Genomic DNA, 22,896 nt, shown 5'->3' with positions numbered 1-22,896 from the left:
CAAAATGTACCTTAAAGGCCTCATTCAGACATCCGTTTTTCACTTGCATGTTTTTAACGGCTAGGACACATACCCATTACAATCTATGGGGCTGTTCACATGTGCATGTTTTTCTGATGACCATGTTTTGTTATTTATCCAAGTCATGGATCAGAATTATCCATTTAAGTCTATGGGTCTGTGAAAACATACTGACAGCACAAGGGCAGCAGATGGATGGCAATGCACGCTGTCAGTGCATTTTCACGGACCCATAAACTTGAATGGGTAATTCTGATCCTTGACCCGGATAAAAAAAAAACAAAAAACGGACACACTGTCCACAGAATAACATGGACATGTAAACAACCCCACAGATTTTAACACTGTAATGGATTGGCGAGGCTTTGCTATTTAATTTTTTTCATATGTGAAAATCACTGATGAAATACTGATGGTAAAAACTGACACACTGATGAAAAAGACTAAAATCATACTGTTTTCTGCATATGAGAAGCATCACTGACGTCTGAATGAGACCTAATAAGTAACCTGAATAATTGTAATCAATCATTTATGTTCACTAATTTACAAGAAACCTTTAGCACACATCAGGAGAGCTCATGCAGACGAGTGTATAAATCAGACATGTGTAAGACGATTTTTAAATCGGACAGCACACAGACCAATGTTATACAGTGGGGATGTTCAGATGCCCGTGTGAAAAAAATTGCAGCCTGCACGACTTTCTTCCAAGTCTCAGATGAGACTCACACATTCAAGTCTACGGGAGCGAGAAAAGAGAGTATGTGATCATGTTCATGTTTAAATGTAGTTGTCTGAAAACGGATCGCACATGGATAGCACACGGATGTCACATGGACGTAAAAAAGGAAAATCTAAGGAAAATTAGAAAAAAATAAATCTGAGTTTTCTGGATGAAACTTGGATGATTTTTTTGAATACATGACTCGTGTTTGGGCTGGAGTGTTAAATCATAATTTTCATTTTATTTTGTATGCGGCTCATGTGCCTTCATTTAAATCAAACTGAAAGCCGTGAGAAGCGTGTTGCCTAATTCATTACTCAAAAAAGTAATTTACAAAATCCCCTACACATACAACACAACCACCAACCAAAACAAAAGATATTTTATAGAAAGTCAGAAGACTTAAAATCTTTAAAAAAAAAAAAAAAACACTGATGATTTACAACAACAAAAAAGAAAACCAAGCACTGCAAGGCACAAATACAACAAAAATACGACATCTCACAAAATTCTACAGCCAAAATACATCTAAAAAGTACTTCAAAACCAAGTATTGTGGTTAAAACGCTATTACGTACATGGCGTGTCCTGTATAAAGCCCATAAATGTCTGAGTTGGATAACAGTTCATGCCAATATTAGCTAGTTTTCTAATGAATTGGTGTTATTTCTGATAATTCGTCAAGGTATTGGCTTTTCTTACTATTTAAATCACCAAGACTATAGCATTTCTTAGATTAGAGTTAGACAATCACTTAAAGCTAAAGAATCCAAACAACTTACAATTTGCTGATCAGATGATGACACGAGTTTACTCTGCTGTACAATATAGGTGCCTTGGGGAAACATGCTTTGTGCGGATCTTATATCAATGGAGTGACACCCCGGTTGCCATGGTTACTGTAAACAGTCACTCCAGGAGCGCAGCTCCTTGCATATTACTTTTTCTGAAGGGGTATTCTTATCCGGAAAGTAGGTGTCATAGAGATTTCATGTCTAGTCATTGTAATTAGTAACATATTGGTCAACATTCACATTCTTCCAAAACTCTACTTCTAATGACAGTGAAAAATGGGGAAAGTCTTATGTTTGTAAGGTTGTGTGTGTGCAGCCTCTTCCTATAAGAAATGATTATTACTACCACAACACCAGATCTGGAAGGACAGTGGCGGCATACCTGACCAGGGTCAGATTTGGCAGAGAGTCTGCAGCCCTCACCGAGTAGTCAGGAACTGGGGAATGTTTGTGCTTCTGGGCATCAGGGGAGAGAAATCAAAACAGGAGATAGAATATCCCAACAATACCCCTTTGTCATGACATTCCTCTGTGCTATGTCAGCAAAGGCCAGGAAGATGCTATTAAGTGAGAGAGCTGCAGCTCAGCGCAGGAGGGAATGCACCAATTTCACATCACCAAACACAAGTCACTATTGTTACAGGTAAATGGCACAGACACCTGTAGCATTCAGCAGCAGGAGAAGAGACAGGAAGAGTAAAGACAGACAGAGACAGCATTACAGGGCATTCTGTGCTTAAAAAAGCCTTCATTCCCACATGGGTCCAGTTACAAGCACATAGAAGGTAATGATCTACATGCAGCTTCAAAAAACAAAAAAGTACAATTTACCAAAGCATCAGCCTCCAGATAACTCTATCTACCAATATCAAATCCAGGGATAATTATGGCACAATTATACACACTGAACACTGAAGCAGTTGTGTACCGAGGCGAGCACTCTGTCCGCAAAACAGGTATACAGTTCTACAAGTGTACAAGGTAAGACGCAGGTTGTACTGATGGTCCGTTGTCATTCATTATACTTTACATTACTTTTCTATACTACAAAGAACAATTCTTCAAAATGTTTTTAAAAATCTCAAGTGGTGACAAGGTGGTAAAGAAGTTTATTAGGTGTTCCTAAAAAGACTGATACATTATTGGAAGCTTCTGAAAATGAATAGCATGATCAGTAGGGATTCACTTTAATGTATGATCTCTGGAAGATATGTCTGCTCAACTTACTAATGACAGGCTAATATATTCATCATTATTTTATACAGCACCAACATAATCTACAGCTCTTTTACAGAAATTGGCCCCATCGTGGCTCACAATCTTAATTCCCTATCAGTAAATCTTTGAATCCAGGACCCCAATGATGCAAAGCCATCATGCTGCATGTATATATATATATATATATATATATATATATCTTATTGCTGAAACTTTCCACATGGTAAACAATCTATAGAGTAATGAAGAAATTAGAATACTTTAAAAATTCACCGTGTAGTCATGTAGGACTATCAAACCCCGACTTAATGAAAACTTTTATATCGCAGTCCATGTTACCGCCTCGTTTAAAATAGGCATCCTCCCCTAATTTTGTTAACGTAACCCTCCACAGCTCCAACCAAATCCCCTACTCCTCCAACCGCAGATAGATTATAAAGTGTCTACATTTGCATCTCTTCTGTTTCCAACTGTTCTTTGTATGAAACACACACTTGTCCCCTCCCAGGTAACAAAAGAAACTTCCCATCCAAGAAGCTTGGGGACAGCAGCTACTCCCCCTCCCCCTGAGTCTGCAGAGACACAGTCCCCTGAGCCTCACAGCTCTGGTGATAAACAAGAGCCCACCGACTGGGACACACTGCTCTATGCTGAATGGAAAGTGCCATGGAGTTGACGGAATGACTGTACTGGTTACTCGTTTCCAAAAAATCATCCATCAATAGCAAGGAGAAAGAAAAGAATATCACCAGTAAAAATAAATGTCCAGTAATTATAGAATTCGGGTATATAGAACAAAATAAAAGAACGAGATCAGGGATTTTTTTTTCCCACCATGACTAGAGTTGCATCACTTGGATACTCTCTTTGTACAGCGCTGCAGTATAAGGTGGTGCTATAATAAGGAGATAAGTAATAAAAACACTTGATGTAAACAGGCAATGCATATATTTATGCGCGCAGAAGCTTACTGATCCCTGTGCACGGATTTCTACCTGTTGTAAATCCTCTGGGGAGAAGTGCTAATGATAATGACAACCTGACGAAAGCTCCTCCTGCCACCTGAAATGTTCTGGAAGAATTGCATGGTGAAATTCTCTTCTTGCCTGAAACTTAGAGCTTACTTCAATAGAGGATATTCATCAACCTCCGTATAATTATTGTTACTGTTAATGAATACCTTAAAAATATTTGAAGATTTTGGATTTTTGTTTTTCATTCATTTTGTTGTTTATTTGCCGCCTTTGGATTATTTACAAATAATCAGGTAAATAAATAAATGAGTCTCTTGTGTTACATTCCATAATTACTTTCTATAAGCCAAAGGGGTATTATGACAGGTCTGCTGTACCACGTATGATGCTTGGAAACATTTCTAGGTATCTTGGGAGTTGAAGCATAAGCCAGTCCTTTTCTATTGTGAAAAGTACCGTAACTAAGCATCTGACCTTCTCCATCAAATACGATGGTAATGAAATCATTGATGTCTACATCTACAGGTGCTGATAACACGGAAAACATGAAAACAGCAAAACTACAGCGTAGTAATCTACTACCGAATCACTAGAGATGTCTAACAATTCATTTCAGGTCATAAAAAAGGTCAAAGAATCATAAGGCGAAACACACAAACATGTATATCTTAGAAGGAAAAAAATGATAGAATAAATAACTAAAAATCTAAGAGACATTAATGGATATGTGATAGGAAAGCAGTTGTACGAACTGACGACCTTCTAAGATCTGGTCTCCAGTACTGAACACAGCAGTCTAACTAGGTTCTTTTTAGTGATCTAGTATGTGGCATCACTAATGGGAATGACACAACCTATACAACACAGTATCATACCTGCTTTCCCCCACATGCTGTCTAAATTGCTTGCCTGCTAAACAAAAAAGATACTTTACTTTTCACACAAATGACGAGCAAGTCCGTATTATCTGGAGCAGTTGACACCACTGCGCCACTAAAGCTGGAGATCTCTTATGAACTTTGCACTGGCGGTAAGTCTGCTACAGTCCGTGCAAAGCATAAACCTTTGTTCGACCAACTTCACTCTGTGAATATTGGCTAGTGGACTGTAGGCCTTGGTGATTATCCACTCCGACACCATCTTATACACAACAAATATACTTGTAATGACAAAAACCACAATAATGTTATGTACACAGCCAAGTCCATTCTACCTATCGCCACCGAACATCTTACAAGTGCAGCAATGATTTCCATACCGTCTTTGAGTCCAGTTCATGTCTTGATTGAGCAAGGACCTTGTCCACTCCGGCCTGGTCCATAAAAGTGACGAATCCAAAACCCCTAATGAACAGCAAAGTGTGGGAGAATCAGACCGGTGACCTACATGAGCTTAGGAGATAGCACACCAAATGAATTGTTCTACCGAACCTCACCTGGATCTCTTGGTTAATGGATCTCTCATCACAAGACACTCTTTCACATCCCCGAATTGACTGAAATACTCCCGCAGGCCCTCTAGAAACACAAGAGCAGCCTATCACAACCAAGCGAGGCAGACGGATCCCAGAATGCAACAGAAAATCCAATCACATCGTGTCCAAGCAAAAGGGAGAGGGAGAGAACGCGATGGAGGGAGGGTGCACATATGAGGGAGAAAGAAAGAAAAGGGTGGGGGACACGGAAGAAAAAAAGGGGTGAAAAAGTACAGGGGCGCTAACAATTCACAACCCGAACATGCTGCCCACCCCACTCTCTGAATCCGCTACGTGCCATGATTCCGCTCACCTTGTGTCGTCTGCCAGCTCAGTCCCCCGATGAACATTTTGCTGGAAGGACAAAAAGGAACACGAAGAAGCGTCAGGAAAGACGAACAAAAGGCAAATGCTAGGTCAGAACTTATTTGTGTGAACATGGAGATCACACGACACGGACGGCGGCAGGGACGTCTCGCTGGATGTCGTCTTCAAGAGGGACGTCAGGACGCTGCAAAAATACCTGAATAACGGACAGCATTAAAAATGTAAACCGGGGCAAGAACTGAAGATGAAAAGAGAGGGCCTCAGAGCTGCCGCCGCCGCGCCGACCGGCTGCAGGGGCAAATACCGTGCCCTACATGATGACAATAGGTCCGACAGGCAGCACGTACAGCTCCATAGGGGAAGAAGCAGCACTCCAAGCACCTGTCCAAAGTTTCCAAATCAGAGATGCCATGTAATAGTCCTCAGCGTCATCACCCTCCTAAAACACTACCGAAATTCTGCAGTCTATGCATCTATGCCGAACTCCAGCTCACCCAGAGAGGGACAGAGGAACATTATATATATATATATATATATATATATATATATATATATATATATATATATATATATATATATATATATATGTGTGTGTATATATTTATATATATATATATATATATATATATATATATATATATATATATATATATATGTATGCATTTATTTCTCAATATATAAAGTGACAATGAGTAGCATTACAAGCCTGCAGAAACTCCTGTAGTTACAGTTGTGACTTGTGGGACCATTGGGAAACTTCAGAGGCGACATTAACCCCTTGTTCGCTCTGATCTTTCACTACAGGAGTGATTCCTGTCTCGTGTTTGTCTGGACTGTCCGGACGATCATACGTGACATTATGGGCGCAGATGTTGGGTCAGGACTGATGACAGTGATGCTCTCACTCATACACAGGATGTTCAGCACCAAGGATTAAAGGCACAGGCCAGTGCTGCCGGAATGGCAGTGATAGAAATCCTCCTCCTCCTCACAGGAGAGCACAGGTCTCACCTAGCACAGGGCACATGCCAGTCTGAGGGCTCAGTCACCAAAGTGCCACTTAAACTTTGGCTGCACAGGAGCCGGCAGGGAGCTGGCAGCCATAGTCCCGGTGCTGCACTGGCCATCGCTCCTCCTGCCTCCCCAGAGGTGACCCCACAACTCCCCGTGCGAGCTCCGGTGTGGCCTCTCTGCACTCATGTCCCTGCACAGTAGGTCCTCATGTACCCAGGTACCTCCCCTCGTAAGATGCCCTCCTGCGGCCACCACAGCGCTCAGCGGACGTACGGCGCCGGGCATGAGGGTGAGCCGAGCACCTTACCAAGGGTCGTGCGCAGAGTCCGGGGGCGACAGTCCGGGCTGGGGCGCTTCTGTCTCCATTCGGTCTCTGGCGGCTCCTGAGAACGGAGGCAGCTCCCGGGACAAGAGGATGGAAGGGGGCGTGCCGGCCCCGCCCACCACCACATGGCCACACCCCCCTCTGGGACAGAACCTAGCGGTTTAACCAAAAAGGAAGCAGCGCTCCACTGTTAGACCCCGCCTCCAGAGTAGCGCTATGCCCCGCCCCCTGACCTGGAGCCCTCCCTGACACCTGCCCCCCCCCCCTACTGAGCCAGCTTGCCACTCACTGTCCCTAAAGCCACTGGAAAAGTGTTGGGGGTGGGGATGGCATTCCACCCGGACTACATATAAAGCGGTAATAGCAATCATTAGCCCTATAGCCGTGGTTTCCAGGGACCTGTCATCCCTCACTGCCCAGCCTGGCTGGTACTGACCTAAGACTGGCATCATCAGAGGTGGCAGATGCCATGTGCAGCACTGGAAGAAGTCTTCATGTGTGCAGGCTGTACCCTAAGGATAACCCCCATCATCTCCATCATCATTCAGCGTGTGTGAAGATTTCCCAGCACATTATCCTGGTGTGAGAAGCGGGAGCCATCTACCATAGCCCATGTGGGGATGGGGATGGGGATGGGGATGGGGATGGGGATGAGATTCTGCCCTGTTCACACTGGCTGAGCAGTAGGCCTCATTCAGACGTGTCGCCGTGCTTGGTCAGTGTGACCGTTATTGCCATCAGTGCGGCGTCTGTTAACCTTGCATGAAAAAAACATTAATGTGCAATGTAAAAAAAACACTTGGCACAAGGAGTTAATCCAGTACCTGAAAAAAAAAAATGTTCTAGCACCAATAGACTTGTATGAGTGCAATTGATCTATGACTTGGATCAAACATGGACGCCTCTGTTTTTTTCTTTTTGATGACACGGAGTCTGCGTAAAAAAGCAACGAACATGTGAACAGTCCCATAGATTATAATGGGTGCGTGTTCTGAATGAGGGCCTGGCGGTCTGCACAGTGACTGGCATCAGGCGCTGAGCCCTGCCTGTGCTTCCACTAGGACATTCAGCTTTGTTACAACCTTCTCTGGGTTCTTAATAAAGGAAGAATCCCAAAAGGAGCCCTAAACATCGCCAGGAATCAGCTCTGTGCTCATGTGATTTACAAGACTTTGGGCTTTTAGCTGATACTATATCATTGAGAAAGCAAATAACTAGTTAAAAGGGTTGTCTGGTCTCAGAAGAAAAGTTTTGAGTCCTTGTATTTGACTGTAGACTGCGGAATGCACGCACTGTTACTCTTCCCCCGTATTCCCCGTACAGGGGGTGTCACGTGACCACGAGGGCAATTTGCTTACGTGTGGTCATGTCTCGACTAGTCTTACTTTGCTCTTCTTAGTAGCAGTGAGAGACGTGCAGAAGTCTAGTAGGCAAGTATACAACTCGCACTTGTGTGGTCACGTGGTTGCCCACCTGAGCCGGGAATCGCAACGGTCTGCACATCACACACTTTCACCATCCGGCAATGTGCAGTCACATAGTGTGACCACCGACTTTTCTTCTGAGACTGGACAACCCCTTTAATGCTCTTGTATAGCAAATCCTAAAAGGCACAAAAAAAGGCAAATGAAATTGAAGTTGATTTTATAATCGCGATACGAGAATTAGCCCTTGCAGCTTAGCTTCTGTTATCACGACGGTCTGCTCAAACAATTTCACACTGAAATACACTGACCAATGTTGAAATGACAGCACCAAGAAGGAAAAGTCGTAGATGTCTGAAAATCACAGCAGCTATAGACAAGTTACTGACATACAAATAATGGAAACATGGAAACAATATTTTCTAAAGATCTGTTTATTTTTAATAGATTATGAGCTCCACATGCAGAAATCCCCACACTTACACACCTTGGCTGTTATCAGTGATGTTACTAATGGTTGTCTGAACAGTATTCTGCCATGATGAATCCAAATGTGCACACAAGTCATCAAGAGCACATTTGAGACATCAATGGTTGTGAATTGCAAAGGGAGCTGTGTCATGTCGGACGCTGTTCAGACCAGGTCGTCCGACAGACAGCGGTAATTCCGCTGTTGACCACTATTTGCTCATTGGCATCTGCTAGATTTTGTCTAGCTGTTCCGGGGTTAATTTACCTGATCCTCGGATTGGAAGCTGGGCCATGCCCATGGCCTTTAAATAGTTCTCCTGTTCATTGGGCGTCCCCGATTATAGCTTCTGTCTTGTGCGTTGTTATCTTGGTCTGGAGTGGAGAGCTGGTTTGGAGATTCGTTGCTGGTGGTGTATTTTCCTCTGTCTTATTTACTCCTTCCTATATTTGTATTTATTTTGCCCTGCACATTTATAGTGTATTCTTGAGTGACTGCGGCGTGGTGTATATTTTCCTTTATCCTTGTCTGTTCTATATGTGGGTATTGGAATATTACCTCTTCACTGGGTGGAGGGCGGAGGTATCAGCCTAGGGTTATTACAGGAGTTAGGGTGAGGTTCGAGGCCTGGACATGCACACCATCAGTGTAAACTCCAGGTAGAGGGTCAGTCAGGATTTCCCTAGTCTGAGGGAAACTGCAGGGGCCCGGGTATTTAGCTCTCGCTCACCTAGTTTCCCCATGACAAGCTGCCAGCAGCGGATCTTGATGATTTCCATGCCCAAGTGCATTCAGCATGGCAGAACATTACTCAAACAACCATTAATAAGCTCATTGATAGCACGCAAGACGTGTAAGTGCTGGAATTTCTAAGTGTGGCACCAGACTGATTCCAGCACGCTCAATGCAAGTGTATTGCGCGAGTCTAGAACCAGTCTAGTCAGGTTGTGGCTGAGAGGATGCATATTGCATACTTCTGATCACGATTGCCATTCTCAGCACTAACAGCGGCGAATCCGCATAACAAGCAGCGCGTACGCTGGGAGGATTCACAAGGCAGCAGTCACATGGAGTCACTGCAGACTTGTCATTTTAGACCAGACATCCCCTTTAAGAAGTACACGTGAAAAGCTCAAAAGCAGCAGAATTTTTGCACAACTTCTCAGTTGCAACAAAAAATGTGCAATTTTTAAAGGGGTTTTAAGCCAGAATTCTGTCATAAACATGTTTGTGAATCAGACCCATTATTTCCATTATTTGTTTATCATTAGCATGTCTATCAATCTAGTGATTTCCTTATTCCACAACTTTTCCTTCTTGGTGTTGCAATTTCAATGAAATGTTTCAATGTTTTAGGATGGGAACTAGATTTATAAGAAGGAATTGTTTCCTAGTATAAGAAAATAAGTCCCAAATATTTCCTAGTGTGGGATCCTATCTAATGTTCTCTAATGTTTCCAGTGCAGCCAATATTAAAGGAAAAAGTTTTTTCACTTTTTCAGTCTGTGTTTTTGGTTCGTGCCAAATTCCTTTTTTAAATTGATGAATTTTCCATCTATTTTCTACTTGTTTGTCTGTTGTTTTTTCTTTGTTAGACATTGTGAGCATGGTTCGTGTAATATAAATGTTTGCAGTTAATTCAACATTTATGACTTTTTAAAAAGTAAAAAAAAATTTGGCGCAAATGTACTCCACTCAGTGCACGCCATAAATCTGTCCGCAAATGTTATGGTTGTGTGTGGCATTCTAACAGATCATGCAAGTTTTTGCTCTGAAAAGGCTAAAAAAAAGTTGAAGACAAATTTAGGGAATTTTTTATAAAATGGGTATAAACATAACTGAAAACCAGATGGATGGATAGATATACAAAAAAAAAGGTGAAACATTGATAATAGATAGATACAGTGGGTACGGAAAGTATTCACACCCCTTCAAATTTTTCACTCTTTGTTTCATTGCAGCCATTTCGTAAATTCAAAAAAGTTATTTTTTTCACATTAATGTACATTCTGCACCCCATCATGACAGAAAAAAAACAGAAATGTAGAAATTTTTGCAAATTTACTAAAAAATAAAAACTGAAACGTTACATGGTCATAAGTATTCAGACCCTTTGCTCAGACACTCATATTTAAGTCACATGCTGTCCATTTCCTTGTGATCCTCCTTGAGATGGTTCTACTCCTTCATTGCAAAGGCACACACCTATATAAGACCTCACAGTGCATGCCAGACCACATGAGAATCATGAGATCAAAGGAACTGGCCAAGGAGCTCAGAGACAGAATTGTGGCAAGCCACAGATCTGGCCAAGGTTACAACAGAATTTTCTCCAGTATTCAAGGTTCCTAAGAGCATAGTGGCTTCCATAATCCTTACATGGAAGACGTTTGGGACCACCAGAAGTCTCCCTAGACCTGGCCGTCCAGCCAAACTGAGCAATCGTGGGAGAAGAGCCTTGGTGAGAGAGGTAAAGAAGAACCCCAAGATCACTGTGGCTCCGCTCCAGAGATGCAGTAGGGAGATGGGAGAAAGTTCCACAAAGTCAACTATCACTGCAGCCCCTCCACCAGTCAGGCCTTTATTGCAGAGTGGCCTGACGGAAGCCTCTCCTCAGTGCAAGACATATGAAAGCCCGCATAAAGTTAGCTAAAAAACACATGAAGGACTCCCAGACTATGAGAAATAAGATTCTCTGGTCTGATGAGACGAAGATAGATGTTTTTGGTGATAATTCTAAGCGGTATGTGTGGAGAAAGGCTCATCACCTGCCCAATACAATCCCAACAGTGAAACGTGGTGGTAGCATCATGCTACGTGGGTGTTTTTCAGCTGCAGGACAGGACGACTGATTGTCATTGAAGGAAATATGAATGGGGCCAAGTACAGAGATATCCTGGATGAAAACCTCTTGTGTCTCCCCTTTTCCTCATAGATTGTAAGCTTGCGAGCAGCAGGGCCCTCTTTCCTCCTGGTATCTGTTTTGAACTGTGATTTCTGTTATGCTGTAATGTCTGTTGTCTGTATAAGTCCCCTCTATAAGTTGTAAAGCGCTGCGGAATATGTTGGCGCTATATAAATAAAATTATTATTATTATTAAAACCTCTTCCAGAGTGCTCTGGACCTCAGACTTGGCCAAAGGTTCACCTTCCAACAAGACAGTGAGGCTAAGCACACAGCTAAAATAACAAAGGAGTGGCTTCAGAACAACTCTGTGACCATTCTTGACTGGCCCAGCCAGAGCCCTGACCTAAACCCAATTGAGCATCTCTGGAGAGACCTGAAAATGGCTGTCCACCAACGTTCGCCATCCAACCTGATGGAACTGAAGAGGATCTGCAAGGAAGAATAGCAGAGGATTCCCAAATCCAGGTGTGAAAAACTTTTTGCATCATTCCCAAGAAGACTCATGGCTGTACTAGCGCAAAAGGTGCTTCTACTCAATACTGAGCAAAGGGTCTGAATACTTATGACCATGAGATATTTCAGTGTTTCTTTTTTAATAAATTTGCAAAAATTACTACATTTGTTTTTTTCAGTCAAGATGGGATGCAGAGTGTACATTAATGAGAAAAAAATGAACTTTTTTTAATTTACCAAATGGCTGCAATGAAACAGAGTAAAAAATTTAAAGGAGTATGAATACTTTCTGTACCCACTGTAGGTACATAAATAGACAGAGCGATAGACACCGGTCAGCACGGTGGCTCAGTGGTTAGCATTGTAGCTTTGCAGCGCTGGGTTTGAATCCCACTAAAGGACAACATCTACAAGGGGTTTGTATGTTCTCCCTGTGTTTGCGTGGGTTTCCTTCCACACACTAAAGACATACTGATAGGGCATTTAGATTGTGAGCCCCAATGGGGACAGTAAAGTGCTGTGGAATTAAAGGGAATCAGGGAATCCGTCACCCCAAAATTCGCCTATAAGCTAAGGCCACCGGCATCAGGGGCTTATCTACAGCATTCTGTAATGCTGTAGATAAGCCCCCGATGTTACCTGAAAGAGAAGAAAAACAAGTTAGATTATACTCACCCAGGGGCGGTCCCGCTGCGGTCCATTCGAATGGGCATCGTGGTCCAGGTCCGGTGCCTCCCATCTTCATACAATGACGTCCTCTTCTTGTCTTCCTGCCGCGGCTCCGGCACAGGTGTACTTTGTCTGCCCTGTTGAGGGCAGAGCAAAGTACTGCAAGTCGCAGGCATCGGGCCTCTCTGACCTTTTCCAGCGCCTGCGCACTGCAGTACTTTGCTCTGCCCTCAAGAGGGCAGATAAAGTACGCCTGCGCCGGAGCAACGGCAGGAATAAAAGAAGAGGATGTGATCGTATGAAGATGGGAGGCGCTGGACCCGGACCGCAACATCCATCGGACCGGACCGCAGCAGGACTGCCCCTGGGTGAGTATAATATAACCTGTTTTTCTTCTCTTTCAGGTCACATGGGGGCTTATCTACAGCATTACAGAATGCTGTAGATAAGCCCCTGATGCCGGTGGGCTTAGCTTATAGGCGAATTTTGTGGTGACAGATTCCCTTTAATGGCCCTATATAAGTGAGCAGAATAAAGAGGTGAAATAAATGATAGTTTTGGTGGATAAAAGAGGTGAAACATAGAAGATGGAAGGATAGCGTGGCGTGCAGTAATAAGTTTCACCAATTCAAATCTTTGTACATTTTTTTAACCCTGAAAGGGAACCTGTCACTTTGGATAATGCTGTAAACCCACAGGTTAGGAAGGTGTCTGACCAGTGTACTGAAAGCACAGCTACTGGGAGAAAATTAATTTTACTCCTCCAAGGAGCCTCTGTTATTCAGTCATACAGGCGCATCGGCGCGGCTACGGTCACAGCTCACACCATTGTGTGTGGCTGCAGTAAGTATGCCCCGCAACTGCAGAGCTGGCTGTCAGTCAATGTGCTGGTGCACGCTTACAGCCTCCAATCACAATGCTGTGAGCAGTGACTGTTGGCACACCTGTATGACTGAAAACCAGTGGCTACAGTGAAGAATAAAGTTCATTTTCTCCCAGGAGCTGCGCTATCAGTACGGTGGCCGAGCACCTTCCTAATGATGTTACCATGCAGATTAACCCTATATCTGCAGGATAATAGTGTTATCCAAAGTCACAGGCTCCCTAATAGGAGTAATAGAAGATCCATGAGTAAAAATGGTCTTCTGACATATCAAAAATACATCTAAGGAACAGGCGCAGGATCAGCTCCCTTAGAATCCACCTTCATTCATAGTCCTTAACACATAGTAAAGGATTTGTCACCAACAGACCCCTTAAAAATTCAATGGTGGCCATTAGGCATCATTAGTAACAGTCATATAAGTCACCGCTGACACTGCAATAGGATTTTTGCTATAAGATGTGATGCAATACAGATGTGAAGAGAGTCTTACTTGTACATTGTTCACACCACTTATAGCTAGTATTTCTGCAGATTATGGGCATTAGTGGTTACAGGGACTGATGGGAATGAATATTTTTTGCATAGAGTTGCAGAATATGTTAGTGTAATATAAATGACCAAAACAAATAATAAGACCAAATGCTGATATCCCAAACATCAAGAACCCGGCATCCATTGTGTCACTGCATAATAAAATGCTTAACGCTGTTGTTTCTTCTGATAAATGACCTTACAGACAATACGATTGCACTCCATCTCTCCTTCGTAGTCCTGACAAATCTAATTCAGTGTTTGATCACTATTTGAATTAATCGTTTCTAAAATGATGGTGAACTGGCTTTTGTAATAACATGTTGCTTTCAATAGAATGTTAAGCCATATCCTTTATTCCATCACCAAGTTAAGCCCCTTGAGGGAATGACTATTTACACCAGTAGTGATGGAAGCTGTAGTTTTCCATACACCTTTTCATAAGTATCAGAAGCCAGCAAACCATTAGGGATTTCCAAGGAAAACTAAAATCTGATGGAAAATCCACTTAAGAGTAAGCATTCTATTGGATTTTAACAAGGGTACTCATGACTGCTTTGAGAGTAATAGGAAAAACAGTCTTTTTTACACCCCATCCCCCATCAGAAATGCATATATTACTTACATCAATCTCTGCAACTGACTCATCTGTACTAATCCCTCAGGAGTACATCCATCATCCCAATTTGTGTATGTTTCTATTGCTATGTGTCCCAAAATAGATTAAACCCCCATAAATATAAATCAACTGGTGGTACAAGGGTGCAGGATGGGTTTTGGAATGTAAAACATCAATAAGAACTATGAAAAATATTGCAATGAGAAAGGAAGGAGCTCACCTATTTACATTATATATCTACAGTATATACTGAAACAATACAGGCCTGTGTATGTATGTGCTGTAGAAATTAGTATGTCTACATGGCCATCTACTATATAATCGTCTAATTCTGTCTGTAACGGAAATCCCGCATCGCTGATTGGTCGCACCAGAACAAGTTCTGTCAATCAGTGTGATGTAGTTCAGTCACGTTTATTGAACAAGTTCTGTCAGTAACAGTGCCACGTAGTTCAGTCACGTTTACTGAACAAGTTCTGTCAGTCACAGTGCCACATAGTTCACTCACATTTACTTCATAAATAAACTACATAGATATTCTAGAATACCCGATGTATTAGAATCGGGCCACCATCTAGTCTACTATATAATGGTCTAATTCGGTTTGTTTGTAACGGAAATCCCACATCGTTGATTGGTCGCCATATAGTTCACTCACATTTACTGAACAAGTTCTGTCAGTCACAGTGCGACATAGTTCACTCACGTTTACTTCATAAGTAAACTACATACATATTCTAGAATACCTGATGCGTTAGAATCGGGCCAGCATCTAGTCTACTATATAATCGTCTAATTCTGTCTGCAACGGAAATCCCACGTCGCTGATTGGTCGCCACATAGTTCATTCACGTTTACTGAACAAGTTCTGTCAGTCACAGTGCCACGTAGTTTAGTCACGTTTACTGAACAAGTTCTGTCAGTCACAGTGCAACATAGTTCACTCACGTTTACTTCATAAATAAACTACATACATATTCTAGAATACCCGATGCGTTAGAATCGGGCCACCATCTAGTCTACTATATAATCTTCTAATTCTGTCTGCAAAGGAAATCCCACGTCGCTGATTGGTCGCCACGCAGTTCATTCACGTTTACTGAACAAGTTCTGTCAGTCACAGTGCCACGTAGTTCAGTCACGTTTACTGAACAAGTTCTGTCAGTCACAGTGCCACGTAGTTCAGTCACATTTACTGAACACTTTCTGTGAGTCAGTGCCACGTAGTTCAGTCCCGTTTAGTGAAAAAGTTCTGTCAGTCACAGTGTGATGTAGTTCAGTCACGTTTACTGGACAAGTTCTGTCAGTCACAGTGCCACGTAGTTCAGTCACGTTTACTGAACAAGTTCTGTCAGTCACAGTGCCACGTAGTTCAGTCACGTTTACTGAACAAGTTCTGTCAGTCACAGTGCCATGTAGTTCAGTCACGTTTACTGAACAAGTTCTGTCAGTCACAGTGTGACGTAGTTCACTCACATTTTCAGAACACATTCTGTCAGTCACAGTGCGACATAGTTCACTCACATTTTCAGAACACGTTCAGTCAGTCAATGTGGTGTACAAAAATATTTTGGGATGATATTGTTAACAAATATAGTGTCGATGTACTTTTTTCATCAGATGATTTATTTAAATACAGTTAGATATTCATGTAATGGTTTATATATTTTGATGATCTGTTTAATAATTTCATTCAGTTGTATTAAGTTCTATGAGCAATAAAATTTAATAATAATGTATATATTTTACCCGGAAAATCTTGTATATTCATTGCATTATTCTTAAATCTTCATAAATAAACTACATACATATTCTAGAATACCCGATGCAATAGAATCGGGCCACCATCTAGTGTATGTATAATTGTGCAACAAGCAGACTAGGCCATTCTCTCAGCGCTGGAATATAAGGAGGAGCTTGAATGGCCATCCAGCATTTATAAAGCTGTCTAGAGATGGCACAAAAAAAGACATTTAACAGGAATGCATAAGTTAAAGTAATAAAGGCTCCAACTGCAAAATGATGAATAGCCATTAGAGATGAGTGAATTTGCTCGGGTTCCCTCTTATTCAGCAAGCTATAGATTTTGCCTAAAAAGCTGCAGAGGGAATCCGCCTTCTTGGATCGCGGTGATCGGGGCCGCAGCTGCCTGTGTCGTGAGTGTGACACAGCCGCAACACATGCAGCTGCAGTGCTGATCAGCTGATCGGCCGGCACGATCCAGGAAGCCGGGTTCCCTCTGCAGCTTATTAGGCAAAATCTATAGCTTGTCGAATAAGAGGGAACCCGAGCAAATTCGCTAATCTCTAATGGCCATATGATACATAGATACGACGATAGAGAAAGATAGATAGACATGTGTTAGACAGATAGATGATAGATACATAGCAAATTAAATAGATTGATCTATAGATAATATAATAGACAGACAAAGGATACATAAATAGATAGAAAGAGATAGACATATCATAGATAAATATATAGATAGATAGAATGATAGATAGACAGACATACAGATAGATAAATTAGTAGATGGATAGACAATAAATAGATAGATAAATAAATGGGTACATAGATAGATAAATAGAAAAGACAGATAGCAGCACAAACTTGAGCAGATTTTGGGTGCAATACTTCCTGAATAATGCAGTTGTCCAACGCAAAATATAAATGGAAAAAAATCAGCAGCACTCCAGTTCAAGGAAAAATTGTGGGCTTTAATCCAGCACCAAGTGGTGCAACGTTTCGACCTCACAGCAGAGTCTTTACTTGACAAACTGGAGTGTTGCTGATTTTTTTCCAGATAGATAGATAGAATGCCATTGGAAAAAATCAGGCAGCACTCTTCCTTTAGGTGAAATTCTGTGGTTATTTATTCAGACCCACATGGCAGGCGACGTTTCGGCTTCTATGGAGCCTTTCTCAAGCTTGAGAAAGGCTCCATAGGAGCCGAAACGTCGCCTGCCATGTGGATCTGAATAATTAACCGCATAATTTCACCTAAAGGAGGAGTGCTGCCTGATTTTTTCTTATGGCATTATAACTATTGCAAAGTAGATAGATTGCAGAGAAGGCCTGTGCACCCAAAGAATAATAATGTGCTGTTCCATTTTTTGCTATAGATACATAGATAAACATATGATAGATAGACAAACATACAGATAGATAGACATATGATAGATATGAGACAGACAGATAGATAGATAGATTAAAAAAAAAAACAAAACAATAATTACCATAAAATAAAGTAATTGATGCACATTACTTTTATTACTGGTATAACAACTGAGATTTAACGTGATTGTAAAATATTATTGTTTGCTATTACACACAACATTATTTAGCCCAAATTAAACCTTTTCTGGCTGTTTCCGTTTATTGGCTTTAGGCACCTCACAGCAACTGGCAATATAAGCATTTGCCTCCACTGAACAAACATTGCAAAGCCATTAAAGTATATAGCAGATCATTCCGGTAGGTAAAAAGTAATGAATCTCTAAGGGTGAAATAAAACCAGAAATAACCATCAGCAGAATTGCACTTCTTCCTTTTTGAGCATTTCTTTCCTAGTCTCAAGCTACAACTTGCAAAAGCAGAAAATATGGTATATGAAAATGCAGCATACTGCTGACTATATTAGCTATTCAGGCCTAGATGCAATCTAGTTTTTTTCTTTAGTTTTCCAGAAAGCTTGCCTATACTTTTTATATAATAACGTTTATTTATAAAGCATACTTCTTTCATAATAAGCATAATTATGTATATAACTTACATAAAACTGATATTAAATACGGAAAATAAAACTAACTCTGTAATATCAAACAGGCTGAATGTTTGAAGAAACTATGAAGTATGTGCACTCAATGTCCATAAGAATCCCAAATTATAAAAGGATTTTATAGGTTTTATCTCGAATATTACCATATTACAGAAACAGTACGTATGGGGTCATACAGGGACTCTATCACATGCCATCTGAGGCCACATAAACACGTTCAGTATTGGGTCAGTATTTTACCTCAGTATTTGTAAGCTAAAACCAGGAGTGGAACAATCAGAGGAAAAGGATAATAGAAACACGTCACCACTTCTGGATTTATCCCCCACTCCTGGTTTTGGCTTACATATACTGAACGTGGCCTAATACGGAGGCTCATCCAATACTACACTCAGAAGTCTATCTGTTGGGACTTGATGGTTGGACAGATGCACACTTTACTATGCGTCCTGCTAAACAGGTCCTTTCCCGGTTCCCTCTTAGTTTAGCAAACTGAAATTAACTTGTGCCTCGCATAAGAATTCCAGAGGGTAAGAAGGACCTGCCGAGATTACAGGGAGGGCCTCAATAGAAGCTTTTATTCCAGACAACAAGAGCAGGGAGGGCTTTGTGAGCTCATGTGGGAAGCAGAGGCGCATTCATAAGAATTCACAGGTGGGGGAGCTGGGTCTAAAGTATCCAGAATTAGGATTTTCTCATGAGCGAACAAAACTTACACTCTTAGAATATTCATTTTTCAAGTGTCGTGGTTGAAACGATAAATGATAGGACATCAGTGTTCAGCATTTTTGTTATAGACTATGATTATTTTCCCACATTAAGGATGTGTCTTTCTACATGAACAGCACTAGAGCATGGCCGCAGCTCAAGGACTAAGGAGTTTCTACCTGCAAGATCACCTGGTGAAGCAGTGATGTTCTCCCACTTCCTCCTTCCCTCCCACAATGTCCTCCTCTCTCCCTCTCACACTGTATCTCTGTATCACTATGTACGGTTCTTGGTCCCCTCTGTTACAAGCTGTTTCCATCCATCTCATGGTGACCTATATACTCTGTTTGTGGAGATGCTGCATCGATTTAAGGTCAGTCCCCTCCTCCCAGTTGATGTAATCAGCTAAAGAAGGAGGCTGGAAATTGGATTGAAAAGCCCAGCGTTAGTGCAGGATGAAGAGGATCTGCAGGGATTGTTATGCTAATCAGCTGAGCTCAGCACTTCCAGTGTCCTTCAAGCTCAGGGAACATGCTGGAGCCCCCCAGAAAGCCTCCCCACAAAGACCCCAATCTTAGAACATCACATTACATCTCATTAGGAACTCGAAAAGAAAGACCCACATCAGCGCTGTTGGCATCATAACTGCCCAGTACAACTTCAATGTATTTTTCCATATACTAGCTTTCATCATGCACTGAGGTGTTAGTCTTCAGCAGGCAGGTTATGATCATGAAGTACTTATGGTTTCCCTCCCAAAGATGCTAGTATGTCTGCAACTGGACAGTGGGTAAATGGCACAGGTCGGTGCCCAAAAGGTGGGGGTTGTGGTGAAGTTATTGAGGGCAGCTGCAGCTTGGCAACATGATTCTGACAATGGGAGTACAGGAGGCGGAATGTTTCCACATGCCTGATCAATGGGAGCGGAGAGCAAACAGGAGCTGGGAAAGAGACCCACAGGCATAGCCCAGCGCCTCCCATCTATCACTCACTTGGTACAAACTGCAGAGGCCACTTCCAGGGAACTCTTAAAACCCAGTTTGTCCAAATCTTTCACCCACCCAACCTCCAGAGGCAATACTTAGACCCAAGCACTTACATTCCATGTCCTAACCAGGCAGAGAAGTCTATGGTTGTCATATTGATGATGTCATTTTCTTGACATCTTGATTGTCTCTTTCTTCCATTAATGTAAATATATGCATTATTTGTATCCTCTGGATGTCATGATGCCTTATTATTATGTTAAGAATATATATATATATATACTGTATATATATACACACATACAGTATATACATACACAGACCCTCACACATTTCACAGGTATATATATTTATAGAGAAAGAGAACATGATTTCCTTTTTTTTTTTTTTGCAGCTATTGATTATTAGTAAATGATGGATCACTAGCTATCTAATATTAGTTTCCAATGAAGTACAGTAGGGTTCTACCTGGACTATCCTCCTCTTCCTCAGTCCTTTCCCCCCATAGTGTTGCTCCTCCCCATAGGTCTGGCTCTCTCTGAATCTAAACTGGGTCATGAGGTTTGAGTGAATACAGCCCTTTCTAAAAGGTGAAATAAATCTGCTTCTTCCAACAGAAGCTACGTCACTGTAATTCAGGTGTATAAATAACTCCCTGTGACGGGGAGGAGGGCCTGTCCTGTCTGACCTGTAATTAGAAACTCTGCCACTCAATGGCACTTTATAGAGACAAAGAGTAGAGGAAGGAGGGACCTGTTCACAGACTCAACTATTTTGTTCCTAATAAATTATTCAGGATTTGGAAAGCTGATCCAAGCGCCCATCTGTTAGGAGCCAGCTCCATGTGAGCCAGGGGATCCCCATGGGCACTGCACCCAGATGTGGCTATCCAGGAGACGGGCTGCCCTATGACAGTCAGAACATGCACCCATTTCTCACTGGACATAAAAGTTTGGAATAAAAATAAATAATAAACTTTTTGGCAGAACAGCGACAGAAGAAATTAGATAAATATAATAATTATAGCACAGGAGGCAAGTAAGACAATAAGGGACAGGTCATGTGTGGACCAGAACAGTGACAATTGCAGGGACAACAGTAACAGAGACATTGGGAGGTAAATAATGAGAGGGTGACAGGCAGGCAGGTGCAGATGACAAGGCAGCAGCAGCAGGCAGGTACCTGAAGAACCAGATTGCACAGCAGTGAGTGAAAGATGCAGGCAGGTGCAGATAACAGTAAGTGGACAAGTACATAAAGGTTAATGTAATATGCCACAGCTACAAGTAACAGGCAATAACACCAAACAATATTGACAACTAAAAGAAAAAAAAGAGTGAAGAAAACACAAACAAACATGGGGCTAAAGACAGCTGCATGCAACAACAGAAAAGTATATGACTCAGTAAAGACTCGCTTAGACAGGTCAATCACGAAAACGATTTATACATTACATTCGAGTCCCAGTGGGTAAGCACAAAGCAATCAGTGATAAAACTATATCCGTTATCATTGGTGAAAAGTAGTAGTGCATACATACACATGGTAACGACAGCCAAACTGAAGAGGAACAATCTGATTTGCTATTGCGGCTGTCAGGGGGGGGGGGGCTAAACATTAAAAATAAACTTAATAAAAATTGTACATTATGTGAAACATTGTCCTGTGGTCATATGTCTGCCTGTAAATGCAGAGGACAGAACACTGTGCCAGTTAAAGGGGTTATCTGAAACTCAAATATTAGGCTATGTGCACACGTTCAGGTTTTTTCACTTTTTTTCGCGATAAAAACGCTATAAAAACTCATTAAAAACGCATACATTATGCATCCTATTATTTAGAATGCATTCTGCATGTTTTGTGCACATGGGCATCGCGGTAAAAAAAGCAGCATGTTCATTAATTTTGCGGATTTTCCGCGTTTTTCCCGCAATTCTATGCATTTGGAAAAAAACGCACAAAAAAAGCGTCAAAAACGCAAGAAAAAACACAAAAAAACCGCATGCGGATTTCTGGCAGAAATGTCCGGTTTTTGTCAGGAAAATTTCTGCAAGAAATCCTGACGTGTGCACATACCCTTAATGTTCATTCTAATCATCTATTTAATGCCACATTCTAATCTGTATAGTTTAACTAAAACATTGTTATCCTTCCCTAACTACACTATTTAACTTATTTATCCTTTTTTTACAACTTCCATTTTGATGACGCTTCATTAGAGAATCCCAGTGCACGTTGTGATACTCAAACAAAGTATCATCAGGGGGCAGACGCTACAGTCACTGCCGCAGCCTCTGCCTCCTCCCTGAAATTAAGCGTCATCGGTGACAAGCATTTCAGGGGCTGGGCTAGTCCCTAGACTTGTGAGGGCGGCGCTGGTCTCTGCAAGACGGGTAATCCTCTAACAACACGCACTGACAGTGCGCTCTGTTGCCGGCTTGTTACTTCTGATCAGAGCTGGTTCAAGAGTGCACTGTCATTGTGCACCGCCTAGTGACAAGAATCTACTGAGCATCCAATGGAATTGAAAACTGACTTATGCTCATTTGAAGAGTTACTAGCCCAGCCACTGAAATGAAACTCACTGTTGA

At 41.7% G+C, this 22,896-nt stretch overlaps 1 protein-coding gene across 7 annotated transcripts in view; it reads right to left on the bottom strand.

The window, feature by feature from the left end:
* The window catches only part of MSI1 (musashi RNA binding protein 1), a 39,708-nt gene extending 32,649 nt beyond the window's left edge, over positions 1–7,059 (bottom strand). The window contains exons 1-4 of one of the 7 annotated variants that reach the window (XM_077294525.1): positions 6,857–7,059; positions 5,522–5,562; positions 5,170–5,251; positions 4,993–5,077 (exon numbers count right to left, since the gene is read on the bottom strand). In XM_077294525.1, coding sequence (XP_077150640.1) covers positions 4,993–5,077; positions 5,170–5,251; positions 5,522–5,562; positions 6,857–6,915 — 267 coding nt within the window. In that variant the 5' untranslated portion in view covers positions 6,916–7,059. Of the gene's footprint in view, positions 1–1,530; positions 1,582–3,033; positions 3,206–4,609; positions 4,644–4,992; positions 5,078–5,169; positions 5,252–5,521; positions 5,563–6,856 lie in introns of those variants that run through there. The other 6 variants (XM_077294532.1, XM_077294557.1, XM_077294564.1 and 3 more) reach the window with 6 other exon arrangements.
* Positions 7,060–22,896: the final 15,837 nt, after the last annotated feature.

This window comes from Ranitomeya variabilis, chromosome 1 (assembly GCF_051348905.1).
Source record: "Ranitomeya variabilis isolate aRanVar5 chromosome 1, aRanVar5.hap1, whole genome shotgun sequence".
In the NCBI taxonomy this organism is placed as follows: domain Eukaryota; kingdom Metazoa; phylum Chordata; class Amphibia; order Anura; family Dendrobatidae; genus Ranitomeya; species Ranitomeya variabilis.
Note: the sequence above shows the minus strand (reverse complement) of the source record. Positions and strands in the feature narration are given on the sequence as shown.